Source organism: Columba livia, chromosome 2, assembly GCF_036013475.1.
Source record: "Columba livia isolate bColLiv1 breed racing homer chromosome 2, bColLiv1.pat.W.v2, whole genome shotgun sequence".
In the NCBI taxonomy this organism is placed as follows: Eukaryota; Metazoa; Chordata; class Aves; order Columbiformes; family Columbidae; genus Columba; species Columba livia.
In genome coordinates, this window is record NC_088603.1 from 127,767,234 (window position 1) to 127,781,617 (window position 14,384).

The 14,384-nt window shown below is 38.1% G+C and overlaps 1 protein-coding gene across 7 annotated transcripts in view; it reads right to left on the reverse strand.

The window, feature by feature from the left end:
* The window catches only part of NCOA2 (nuclear receptor coactivator 2), a 190,908-nt gene that overhangs the window by 52,604 nt on the left and 123,920 nt on the right, over window positions 1–14,384 (reverse strand). For all 7 annotated transcript variants that reach the window (XM_065053750.1, XM_065053753.1, XM_065053752.1 and 4 more), the window contains one exon: window positions 3,227–3,330. In XM_065053750.1, the coding sequence (XP_064909822.1) occupies window positions 3,227–3,330 (104 nt within the window). The remainder of the gene's footprint in view (window positions 1–3,226; window positions 3,331–14,384) is intronic.

A 14,384-nucleotide genomic window follows, 5' to 3' on the forward strand; every position in this document is an offset into this window, starting at 1 on the left:
CAGGGAACTTAATGGAAATACGAGAAAAGAAACAATTCACCATGAAAGTGGTCAGCTATGGGAAGAGGCTGCCCAAAGATGCTGTGAAATCACCTTCCTCAGAGAACTTGAACCCAAGCCATCTGCTCTAGTCGGACCTGCTCGCAGCGGGAGATGGGACTACACAAGCTCCACAGGCCCTTCCCACACAAAGTGAGTTAATGATTCTGCTAAAGGGGAGGGATAGTGAAAACATAACACACAAGCAGAGTGGCTGAGCTAATGGTTGCCAAATGCTTTGTTTGTTCTATTTTTAAATTACAAAATAATAAAACCCACAAATAATGCAGAGGCACGTACTTTTCATGACTGCCTCTAAAATAAGATAAATAGGTCTTTTTTTCTCTCCTGTTAATTGTCACAAATTCTCATCTCTGACTTTGTTTTTTATCATTGCTTTCTTTATGTTTCTGATCATTCTTGCTTCCTCTTGGTAATTTGTGGTCTTTGGAGAGCTCCCTCCTTTCTACGTGCTTTTGTAACATTTATGACATTTTCTTGCTGACTAGTATTTAGTTTAACTAACAATTACTTACAAGATTTAATTAATTGAGGCTCTAATACAGTTTTCTATCAGCATCTCCTGTTGTGGATTAGTGACTTAAGACTGCATTTCATCACTGCATGAAGCCAATGTAAGCATGGCCTCTTTGGTTCAGTGCTCTCTACACCATGACAGCTGCCTGTACTGACTGAGGATATGAAGAGATGAACTAGAGAGCAGAGTTGGCTGAAAACTAATGCAAGAAAAAACCAAACCAAACCAAAACAAACCCAGATGCTAGTGACATCAGTCCCCTGAACTGGTCCACCATGAAACCACATGGCGTTTAGAGCTGGCAGAAATGCGTGGGTTTGGCTGAACCATTCTGCTCGGCAGTGGTCCATACTCACATTAATTCAAAGGGATCACAAAACCAAAGCTGTAGCAGATGTTTATTGGAGTCCTAAGGAGAAAACTTTCAAAGACAGAGATGGCAAGCAAGAGATTATGAATGTTGCATTCAGTTTTCCCTACTATTTCCTACTATAGCAACTTCTTTGGCAAGAAAGTGCTCTGTGCTATTTCCTCACAGCTGCTCCTTACAGATGACTACAGAAGCGGTCAACTGAACCTAGAGTAACACAGGGCCTCATATGCCAGTCTCTCATTTCTTTCTGTTCTAGCAATAAATTAATCTTGTAGGTAAGGAGCAGCAGGCTTTTGAGCAAGTTAATGCATCAAGCCAGTTAAATCATTCAGAAGCTTTCACTTCTGCAATCATTTCTTAATTCTGTCTCCAGATGTATGTGATCACAATAAACAACTTTTATTCAGGGCTACTGGTAAAATGGAGGAACAAATAATGGACAGCATGCTAGAAGAGAAAACAGGAGAACAGATATTATTTTAGGTGACATACTGGAATGGAAAACATATTTGTGTTCTTTGAGATGCTGTCAGCTCTCTCGTGACTTTTTTTTTTCCACCCTCTCCTATCTGCTTTCTGCTTTAACCAAGAAATATGTTAAAATATTCCTCAGAGGCAGCTGCATGATGAATTTTACTCTCTTCAGCTGCAAACACTCACTATTTTGAGGATTCTTCTGTTTTATTCTTTAATAAAAACAGACAATTACATTTCTAAACCAAATCAACTAATAAACTGTACATCAGCATTGCCATTTTTATTACTATTCGGCACTAGAAAACGGTAGGTTTTTGAAGAGGTTGCATAAAGGGGTTCTGTAAAGATGAAATAACTTAATTCATTTCCTTAAGGAGACAAAGACACAAAGACAGTATCTGTAGTGTTTTCACAGCAAATGTATAACAACTTTCAGTCCTTTTAAGTTTCTTGGTGCAAAAGGACCACGATATATTAATTTAGTTCCACAATCATTCACTGTTAATATGCAATGAATTTAACGCAAAGGAAAACTAAATTAAATGGAATAATGGAACAGACAGGTGATTTTACATGTCATGTTTGCCGCAATAGCCAATCATGCAAGATAAGCCAGGAAAAAAAAAATCACCTTATCCTTCTTTTCCCTGTGATTAAAAGAGGTCCTTACAATTAAAATAATAGGAAATTAAAGATAAATTTTAACATAGCAATGTAAGAGATGGATGTTTAACCGTGTTTGATAGCAAGAACAACAACAGTGAGTACGCATAATATGATATTAAATCAATTAATTTGTTACCCCCACTTTTCAAAGAAGAATGTTTTCACTCCAACCTGTCTAATCTTCCTTATGTTTACTACGGTGATTTTGGAGCCTTTATTTTGTACGTAATAAAAAATAATGCAATACTTAAAACTGTTATAACATGCATCTGCAACATTCAGAAATGATGGAATAATTATGCTGCTGCCAAAGCTGGTTCCTTTAGCTTGATTCAGAGTTTGTGTTTTGTTTTATCTAAACTAACATTTATTTGTCCATGAAGATAAAGCCCACAGTCAGAACAGGAATAAACAGTTTGCAAGTGAGCTTAAGCAGATAAAGCAGTTGTGTCAAAGGACAGCAGCATATGACATTAGGATCCCAGATAACATACCTACCCAACACTACCATTAATGCATTTAGAAGGTAGGTTTTATGCAGCCTATGCATGCAGTGTTTTGGGATATCAAAATAACAACTAAAATCAGACAGGAATCCTAACAGACCAAACTGAAATGCATGGCTTGAAAAACTCTCCTAGATTACTTTCATATTCTAGAGGGAAGAGTCACGCTGTGAGTGCTGAAATGATAAACCATTAAACAGTATAGCAATGACATGCAATTTCAGAGGAATTAGTTATTCACATGCATACTACTGCATATGCAAGTTGATCTTTAGGTACATCAGGTCTTCCAAATCTGTCGTGGTTTAGAACAAATAAAACATGCACATGCAGATACCCAAGACTTGCTACCAACTGAAGGCCCTCAAGTTGCCTGTGTTACAAAGCAGCTGAATCATCTCTTTCTCTGCCTCTGCCCACTCCAAGTTAAAGAGAGTTTCATCACTGAACCCAACAGAAATATGCTGCCTGCTCTTAAGTGACGTAATCCTAAGTAGCCAGGATGGCTTGTCTCTCTTGACAGTTCTTCTATAGCAACCTCCAACCGCACTTCGTCATTTTATTACACTGGTCTTCATCCTAGGGGGAGTAGAATTGGCTTAAATGAAGGAATTTTGTGCTCTTCACCTCAAGCATCATTGGTCCAAGTGCATCCTTGTCGATGACACTCTGACCCGTAGATGATACATCTGCTTTTTGCACTTCATCTTCATTAGCTGCTGCTGCTTTCTCTGCAATAAAGAAAACTATGTATTAAATGACAGAGCAGTACTCTTTAAGTGAGACAGTAAGAGCCCACAGAGTATTGAAACTAGCTATGAGATGGTTACAGTGCAACAGTTCTGAAAATGAGATCAAATAGTCTCCCATCATGATTCAACAGAAGCATAACTAGTATATTTGCTACTCAGTTTTCAAGTTTTGTGACACAAACAAAATAACTCCTGCTGTTTTGCTTCTAGATATTTTACTAAACTACAAAACATAACACTAGGCAAAGACAAGGGCTCCTTATGAAGGTGCAATGAGCAAGAACGAGGATCAAGGTGTATTAAGAGACTGATCTAAAAGAGCATGCGAAGCTCACAGCTGCACAATTTTTCCACAATCGCTATATTTAGAAGGAAAAACATAAGTCCGCAATCTACTGTTTCAGTACCGAGAACCAGCAGTCTCATTTCTGTTCCCATGCCTCCACCCACATTTTCACTATCACATAATTTTCATACTGCCTTATTTACCAATACGTTACTAAAACTCCCTACAATTTCAAGTGCTGTATTTGAAAATTACAGGCAAGAAAATAATGATTTACGGTTTCTGGAGCATAATGCCACATATGTTATATACAGTATCACAGATCACACCCAACTCCAAATGTAAGAGATATTCAGACATACTGGAACTTTCAAATCAAGAGGTTTCATAATTCCTATCAAGTAATGGACTGTACTAATTTTTCTGTTCCCAGAAAGATAGTGGTGTTTAAGGGAGAAGTAATAAAAGTAATAAAAACACTGTATAAAATACATATTCTACATTGTAAGTTAATGAAACGAGTATTTATTTGATGCTAGTTCTACACTCAAAACATTATTTTATTATTTTTCAAGCAATTATGTAAAAGCTAGGTCTATACTGCAATCTAAAATATTAAAAATAATTAAAGAAATTATGATAACAAGAATTTATGCCTTCTACAACAACAAACCAGAAGATGATTAATTACAGGAATTACTGAAAGTACCGCATGCAGATGGAGCAAAGGGTCTTTGGAAAAATCAACCTTACTGGAAATTAAAGCATCAGTCATACAAACTGAAATGTATCTGAATGTACACACGGTATTTTGCACTATCTGTAGAGCTACAGTACTGCAGCCAAAGTTCCTCTGAACTCTTTCCTCGGCAAAGGTTATAAGGTCAATGTGAATATAGGCTGCTTAGACAGAGAGCAAAGGAACCGCTTTCTGAGAACCCCTGAGTGTTCTCCTATGAGAGATCACCCGTTGGCAACAAGGCTTTGGTCACTCAGGCAGTCTCATCCTAGATTTCTACCGTTTCTTGCTTTCATGAAAAGAAGAGTCACAAAAATCTTAGCTGTCTTCTCAGGGTATGTTCATATACAATATAACACCATTGTGAAAAATGATGAAACACAATTGTTCTGAAGATGGACTGTTGCAACTAACTGAATAATTTTACATCACTCTGATTAGCAAAATCTGATAGAAATAAATACACTTGATATAACTATTAACACTTCCACTATCCCTTAAACTCACTAGGATACAAAATTACTATTTCTGGTTAGTACCAAGGACTGCAGTGGGATTTTTTTCTTTTTTCTTTTTTCTTTTTATTTTTTTTTTTTTTTTTTTTTGGCAAAAAGCAGAGATCGAGTGTAATGGAAAAAAACTGAACAATCCTTCCCATACTACAATATAGCAGAGGTGGCACCATATGTTGGTACAATACTGAAAACATGTTCTAAAAATTGTGAAAGAATTCTACAAGATTCTAAAAATAGGGTTGAGCTTTTAATAAAGTCGGTGATTATATTTGTTTCCCATCTGTTCCTGGTAGCATAAAATGATCCCTGGTTTCATGCTGCAAAATGTTATAATGGATATGGATACCAGCTTCCTGCTTTCATCCCCTCACTGCTTCAGCCATTGATACCATCTCAAGTATCGGAGAACATGGGATTATTCTCTATGTGCTAGAAATGTAGGGGCTGCAGATACGGTATGGCAATCGAGTGTAAGCATGTTCACTACCCAGTATATATATGACATCAGATTTCACTGATTTACAAAAACTACTTTTACCGGTTGTTTTTCAGGGAATATAAAATACTGGCTGTGGATTCTTTTCACTCTTACAACCATGGAGATCATACAAACCACCAATAAAATACCTGTAAAAACAACTGTTCTCTTTTAGGCACACAGGTGAGGCTTTATACAAAGAAAAAGAAGAAAGTTTTAAATTACTGTAATGGTAACTAACATAGAAGCTGCGATACCAGGTCAGACCAAGGATCTCTCAAGCCTCACATCCAGTCCCTGAGAGTGGCTGCTTTCCCCTCTGCCTCCCCATTTCTCCATTTCAGCCCCTTGATTCCTGACCGCTTCCATTCCACCATCAGCTGTCCCTCACAACCATTCAACCTCACAATTTTCCCTTAGATACCCTTTTCCACAGAGGGCCAAACACCATTGTGGAAGCAATAAACACAGTGTTTGCTCAGTGAGAAAAGTGAAATGAACAGAGAAAATAAGAAAATGCTATTTAGACACAAAATTTGCCTGCCAGCCTCTCCCGGTGACGGTGACAACGTTCACTACACTACTCCTGACATTTGGTTAGGCATTCTGAAAAGCTTTACAAATCACAAGCGCTCCAAAATTACGGACTTCATAATTGGATCTGTAACTTAATTGTGTAAGAAGTTAAGTGGCTGGAGAGCTTAGAAGAGGTTATGCATTCAGGCCACAGGTCCCTACACACTTATTTAAGCAGCACTGTATAGGAAACCATGGCCTCAGACAGCCTCTGAGTAGGAGCAGCAGTAACTTATGTCAATGCCATAAACTGCAGCTACTGATAATGTTAAGCTGTGCAGTAAATTATCCATTTTTGACTGAACTACAAAGCCCCTCATGAAGGCTATATCAGCACATACAGGAAAAGTAAGTGCAAACCCTGTCAGCAGTGTCGTTCCGACAGGCAGGCATGGGGAGCGTCATGAAATGCAAATCTTTTCTTCAGCGTTACAGCACATGGGGCTAATTGAGAACAAAAATTTGTTGCAGGAAGGTTGGAAAAAACCAACTGATACATGAATTTCTGCTGCTGACAACACTCATGCATTTATCACAAGTCAGTATTTTTTGTTTTTCTTAACAGTTTCACCTTCTGGTGTTAAGTAGTGGTGCAAAAATGTAAAGTTTGCTTTTCCCTTTTCTACTTCTCCCATCTTTTTTAGGTTCACTGGGGGCCCTACAAACAAATCCAAAGCACAGAGAGTTTATTTTTTCTACACTAGATTAATGATTTTTGAATGTTAGGGGTTAGGAAAATAGCTGCAGAGGCCCAACCTTGCAAAGCCTCTCAGAAGCCTTTTTTTCCAGCCCCATGGGAACTGCTTGGTATTACCCTGTGACTAACCACAGCCACTATATTTTTCCACATCAGCCACTAATGTGGAGAGTGGGAGCCGGTTCCCTGATCTCGCACCTTCCGGTGCGGCTGCCTCCTAGAACAGCCACGTCCCTGTGCAAGTAAATGTACAACACCGGGAAAGCGTCACCAGGCACCCTACGGGCGCAGCGGCAAAGCCAGAGCGGAGGTTTAGGATGGAAAGAGAAATACAGCCTTGTGCTGGCAGATGAAGTTAGTGGGTGGAAAGGGACTTCCCATGGCTTCACCTCCACGCAAGGAATTCTCCGCTGAAGGGGGAGCATTAAATGAGAAACTGGCCCCATCCTTAGGAATACGGCTACTAGGGATCAAGCATATTTTATCTAAATTACAGCAGAATAAACTTCATGCATATCAAGTAATGATTAACTCCACTCAATTAGGAGTTTAGCCTAGAGAGAGAGAAAAAAAATTAAATAAAATACAAGTACTGCTGAGAGAGATACTATAAAGAATATATACATCCAGTTATGCAGCATTTTAGTGATGTGTATAATTTAGACTTTAAACTGTGGGTAAGTTTACAATTGCATTAGCAGTAATATGCTAAAATACATATGAATATTTTCAATTGAGCATCTCCTCGGTGATCATAAATTGTATTTACTTTTCTATGTTAATATGCAGAAGAAATAAGAAAAAAAAAGCCCTCACAAATATTTTCAAACAAATTTATCAGTGGGAAAGCTTTATTTGAAGCTCATTCTAGACTCTGAAAGCAAACCTTCGTGAAATCACATTAGTTTAACAGAAATTAGTAAGTCAGAGAAAGAGAAGCCAAATGCAACAGTTTGAAGCCTCCCTGCTACATTTTAACTTAGGAGACCTTCCTCCCAACTCAAGCTGTGTCCGTTTCTTTTCGGATTTCTGACAGCAGACTCATAAGCACTACTGACAGGCATTGCCTTCTCTTGGTTGTTTCAAACCCTCCTTTTCTAGAGGTAGGTAGGCAGGACCAGCCAAACCACCTGAAAAGCTCTCTTTGTATTTGAGGTCTACGCCAGCTCCCTTAATGAAACTAGCTACAGAAGTATTTCCCCCTTGATGCTCTCTGCAAAACCAAAATGCATTCTTGAAGAACAAAACCATAGCCTCTGTAGGGATTGCAAAAACATGAAGCATAATCTGAAAGAGAAAATTTACATCAACACACATTTAGTTTAGTTGTCATTGGAGAAACACTTAAAGTTCTTCGTAGAGTAAGAGGAGCAAAAACGAGATGCTGGTGGAAAGCTGGACATTTTTTATATGCAGTAGACAGTTACAAATATGAATGAGGCAAGACAAAAGTAAGTTTAGCCTGTGTGGTCCTTCTGATCTCTCCTGAATTGCCATGCAAAAATAAAACCCAAACAATCAAGGAAACAGCAGAAGCATGTAACTAGCCAAAGATGAGGGTAGATAAAGTATTAAAAACGAACGTTAATATGTAATAGAAAGTATACTTAGCAAACTGCTATATTTTAGCTGACATTACAGTTTTAAGTATTAGATTTAATAATAACATTTGAAATATTAGATTTAATAACATCTGTGTATGACTATTGCTAAGTATTGATATTGACTGTGGTTATGGACAGTCAATAGCCACGGAGATTTTTAACACGAACAGGGTTATACAAAAGGTACCTTCAAATGTATTGACTTGAATAAAAAACAGAAAACCAAACCAAAAAAAACAACAACAAAACCAAAACAAAACAATAAAAGAAAGCTTGTATTTGGTAATGTGGGTAGTTTTGGATCACTACACATGATGAAGCAAAGCAGTGAGAACGTGTAAGTTATTTTGATGCTTGGTTAACCACAGGGAAAGCAGCTCTGCCTTGTAGCCGCGTAATTCAAAGCACTACGATCCACAGCCCACATGGAACTTGATATCCACACGCACGTTTCTTACCCAGTTCCCACTGCCTCACCACAAGTTGTTTTTTCTCCCTGAAAGCAAGTAATTTTTCAAAAGACCAGTGCCTAAGAAACAGCAACTATTTCAGCAATCAATTTTAAGACCAGTTTATCCCATCCCTGTGAATAAAGTTAGCTACTATTTTAGGGAAGTGATTATGTAGTGAGGTTGCTCTTTCATCATACAGCATACAGCTGTCCAGAGCAAAGCAGCTATTGGACTCTCAAATACATTTTTTCCCGCAGAAACTATAGATCAAGTCTTACAGGAAAAACTATGCAACATCTCAGGAAGGTTTTAGGAGGTAAAACAAGGGAGAATTATGCATCTGCACTGAACTAAAATTAGAAAAGCTGCCATATGGCTCTGTGAAGCCAGCAGCACGTTCTTATTCATTAGGAAGCATTCTGCTAACATAAAAACACAAGGCCTTCCTGTGCTCTCCAAATGTGTTTATCTTTTCAACATTAATGCACGATATATCATCAGCCTGCTGAAATCTCCTGCAGTGCATATTAAAAAAGCACAGCTGCACTTTTTCTCAGCACGTTTACTCACTGCGAGCAAGCTAAGAGCACGGCTTTGCCCACCTCCCCAACACACAACCCTCTTGTTAGCACAGCTCTGCTCCTCTTTGGCTGGAAAAGCCCATGCTCCCACCTGCCAGCCCACTCGCCCAGCCCAGCTCAGCCAGGCCCGGCTTAGCAGTGCCCCACGCCTCCCCATGCCCCGCTCCGCTCATCAACACCCATATTGTTCAGCTTCATATTTACCACGGGTAGTGGAAGCACACTTAAACGGCACATGACCCCAGGGCTTAAGCTAAAAGCCCTTGGAAAGCTGTAAGGTTGATTACTTTTCTCAGCAGTAACGGCACTTAAAATGCCGCCTTTCCTTCTCTGCGGTGTTTCCAACTTGTAATTGATGCGGTCGCTCTCCTGTCCTGCACCCACCTGTCCCACCTTCCTGCCAAAGCAGCAGTAAGACATCAGCTCTGCAAAAAGCTTTGCATTCTCACAAAAACACACCACATATATGTAAACATTCACGGAGTTTTCAAGCTTTGAGTGATGTCTGCGCTTAGAAAAATTCAGTAACAGTAGCCAGTGTATAAAATTTTCTTAGACACTGAAAGTAAAATAAGCACTGAAAAACCATGATTGATTTAGTAATAGCAACAAATGGAACTAATAATACAAAAAACTAAAGCTAGTTTCATTTCTCTTAATAATTTTGACATTTCTCAATCGTTCTTCTTTTGTGCAAGTCAGCAGTTTTGTCACCCCATACAACTACCGTTGGAAGTACTGTCTGAGAAATAATTGCCTCCAGCTCAGTTAAACCGGAAAAGAATTAGACCATCAAGGGCAAAAAACCATGAAATTCAACTCACCAAGAATAATATTTACCTACCGGGCAAAAAGAAACACAGTATCTCTGTATGTATTTTTTGCTAAATTCTTTTATAAGCATTTTACTACCTTTTCCTTAGTTTTTCTTCCCCATTCTCGTTTTGCCTGTCTTTTCTGTCGTCATATCTATGATCTCTTTTTTCTCTCATTATTACAAAACGTGATGGTCTGTTTCTTGGAAGAGAGGAAGGAGAAAGGCAGCAGGGGTGGAAGTGCCCCTTCCTTCCTCCCCTCGCCCCAGGACGCCATTCAGAGCACCGAGGCAGAGTCTCACCCTCTATGAATAACCATGTTATTTACACATACAGCATTATTTGCAGAAATATGCACCTTCCACTCCAACATTTATCTGTTTAGGGCAGCAGCAGGGATTAGGCACGACTGGGACAACCTCAGGAGGTCACCAGTTTCTGGCAGGTTAAAGACTGGGGACTGAAGTAAACCCCAGAATTACAACCTCCCCCAAATCCTCAACGGTTTGATCCATCCCTGGCACGCAATAAAAGTACAAAACAACTTAGCAAGTAAAATAATTTCTCCGCTGAGATTATTTCTAGTATTTTTATTTATCAGTAAAGATGCAGGACAACCACCATCCTACCGTTTAAGTTAAATCTGAGCTAAGACTAAAAGCAATCCTGGATCCAGAAACGATTTCTCACTCCATGTCTCATTTTAAACCATGAGGATATGTCCAACTACCACATTGGGAGTGGAAAGTTGTTGCTTTTCTCTTGAACATGGAAGTAAGCTTCCATCACAACCTTCAGCTGTTAACCCTTGGACACTCTGCAACACAGACTTTTCCCACTAATTTTTTTTTTAAAGTGGAAAGAAATATAACTGGGTGTAGTTTCACTCCTGCAGAATTTTTAAACAGGTCTTAGCTTATTACAATATTTGAGCTCTTTTAACATACATTTTTATACAAGATGGAAGGGTGTGCTTAACTTCTGAACTGACAAATCAAATGCGTGTTTATGTTCCCATGTTTTTAAGCTACAATGTTTCCTTTTTCTCCAAAAAGATCACCAACAATATGGTTACAGTGTATACTGACTGACTAGAGAAAGAGCATAAATAAATTAATCATCAAAGATGCTGCCTGTCCAGGGGACTTCCCTATCAAAAGGACAAAATCCAGGATGGTGCTGAGAATTCATAATTTTCAGTAGTTTAAAACGCATTTTTAAATGCTAGAGGTTTGGGGTTGTTTTGCATTAACACTTCCTAGGAACGTGCAGTAAGTGGTACAATCTCAGATCTCTGACTGGTTGTTGTGAGATTTACAATATTTTGTAAGTACCTAATATACAGTACTTGGACAACATAGGAGTGCAGATGGTTGATCAAGTATATTGGCTGTCAGTGCCTTACCCAAAAATACCCTCAATTTAATCAGTCACTTATCATTCTATTCTCGAATCAGGTAAGCAGATTCAAATACATGTATCTGTAGCTATGTACACAAACATTTCCACATTCAGGAAACATTTTCCTCTGTTGGTGTTTAGATGACTTGAAATCACTCACACCGAACTACTCAGCTGTACACGATAACAAATGGCACACATCCATCAGCATTGACTTAAAATCTGTTACATTAATATGGCTGAATTTCAAAGGAAAGAGCCAAGCTAACTGACCTCTGCACTGAAATATCCGATACAAATATCTGGCATCACTCTCTTTAACAAAGTAATTATTTTCTTTGGTATGTACTGAATTAGGACAGAAAATTTTACTGTATTTTTTGGCATTTACAATTTTGTAAGTGTTAGATATTTACTTAATGAGTAACCTCATCTTGTTTTGATGATTCATCTCCAAAAACGGTATTAATATGAATGTCTAGATGGTGGGAGCCTGATGTTCTTTAATTTTTTGGCTGAACTGATGTTTTTGAAGACAAGAAAAATGGTAGGATGTGATAATTTTGTTCAAAACAGGGTTTCATCACCATCTCAGAAATAAAGTATTGCTTTCACAAAAGTTAACAGCTCTCCAGTTGGTTCTTCGATGCATAAAAACAAAGGCGAGATTTTGAAAATAAAGATACAAGGGTTAACAATTTAGACTAGAATCTGCAGATGAAATTGCCAAGCTAATTAAACCTATAGGTTTCCAAAACTTAGGCCAAAATAACATACTGCAAAGGAATACGAATCTAGCCAGACTCCATTTCTTGAAGCCTCACTCTTATGTACTTAACCAACTGTTAAAAGGAAACAGATGACTCCCTTTTTTCAAATGCCACATTGCCATGATTACAAAATAGCTTCTTTATTTTAGGATGCTGATGATAAATCTTTGTGACACACCAGATCATTCACAACAACAGGCAAAAATCTTTTTGCTTTTATAAACTGCCATTGACGACTGTTAGAGTTTTTAGGAGACCTAATATGGCGCACCAAACAGAAATATGATGGATCATGGTCTCCCTGTGAGCCTAGGAAAGAAAAAAATTTCCATAGTGAAGCCCATGCCAAAATGGAGCACAGATAATTGAAGACAGCTAAGGAAGAACAGAAACAAGTTTAATTTAATGTGTCCATGCTAACATGGATAACAGGGCTCCTACTGCTTCCAGATTACAGTCGATAAATCTTTTACGAAAAAGCTCTAAATCATTAAGGACAAGTAAAGTTTTCTTCCTACAATAGCTTAGTGTTCAGAAATAGAAGCTGGGGCCCCTCTTCTTGCTTGGCTAACCCACCATCACAGGCCTCGGCCAAACATTTAAGTCAATTTAGAAACAGAAATGCTCCTATTACTGCAATGAAAGCCGAAGGGAAAAAAAAAAGCACACTTTTTAAAAGAACCCGTTTAGTTCTGCACGTTAGTTACTTAAAGGAATTTTTTAATTCAAATCCTTTACAAAACTGTGTTTAAGATTCATTTCATATATTTCAGCAGTGGCTATACATCAGGTACATCTTGAACACAGCATGGCTATCGGAAGGATGGTAATGACTGGTAACACGTATCATTTAACATATTCTCTAAAATTAAAAGATCTTTTTTTCATTACTCTAGAAAAGTTTGGTTTATCTTGTGGCTAAGATTTATATCCAGACAAAGGCGCTTTTAATCTCAATTACATTAATTTGTTCTGTCACATTTTAAAATGCCTACTAATAGAACTGATGGGTACAAATGGGCTCCCTTGAATAGACTGATCCATACTTACAACTTAATTAATTAGGCATTATCATTTCTTGTTCTCTATTTCAGAGTCATGAAGTAGGGATCAGCACCTAGTTTTAAATAAGTCAGTATAATCCACAAAGAGAAAAATAATTAAACACAAACAATATTGTTTTCTCTGTTTTCTTAGTGAGCTTTATGAGTTCTCCTCTGAGGAGAAACTTTGACCTGCCTTAACATCAGTTCCCTTAACTGTGGGCGAAGTGATAATCCAGAACCTTTTCCTCCAGTCTGCAATTTACTTATGCACTTGCAAAAAGGAGCATGGGTGCCTGCTCCTCACTTCATCCATTAGAGCACCAACAGATAAGACCTTTAAAAAAGAATTGTTATCTCCACAGGATTATGGGTCCACCTCAGCCTAACCATTTAAGGATACTGGGTTTTGAGATAAAGTATCTAAATTCTAAGCCATTCGTAGATCTGAGCCAAAGTCCTTCTTAAAATAAAATGAAACAAACCAAACCCACAAACAGGCAAACCACACAACAACAAAAAACCCAACACAAACCCCCCAAAAAACTCCAGCCTACCCAAACCAACAAAAAAACCCCACAAACCCCCACTTTTGAAAGGGGTTTAAGCTGTTGAGATAAATGACATATGCTCCTTGTCTGAGCTTCTCAGAAAGAAAGAATGACAATGCCCAAGACCATCACAGAGCTCAGCGAAAGGAAGAATATTCTTACACAGTAACTCATGATGACTCTGAGAAAGCCAATATCCTCCCTCAGTTATATCTAATAAAGGTTTTATGGACTGGCTTCTCTGCCTGTATCACTGATACAAAAAAGCAAGATAAAAAAGCTCACTGGGCATCTTTACATTTTGAATTGCCAACTGCAAATAAATAATTATATTTTGAACATTAAGTATAATGACCTGACAAGCTGCATTATAATGTCCAGTTAAAATCAGAATCTCAAGCAGATAGACAGATGGTGATTTAACTTTCAAGCCTAACAATAACCACAATAGTCATTGATAGCAATCAGTGTAACACTCAAGGAGTCATTAGTAAGTTTTGACACATTCCCTAGAACTATTTGCTG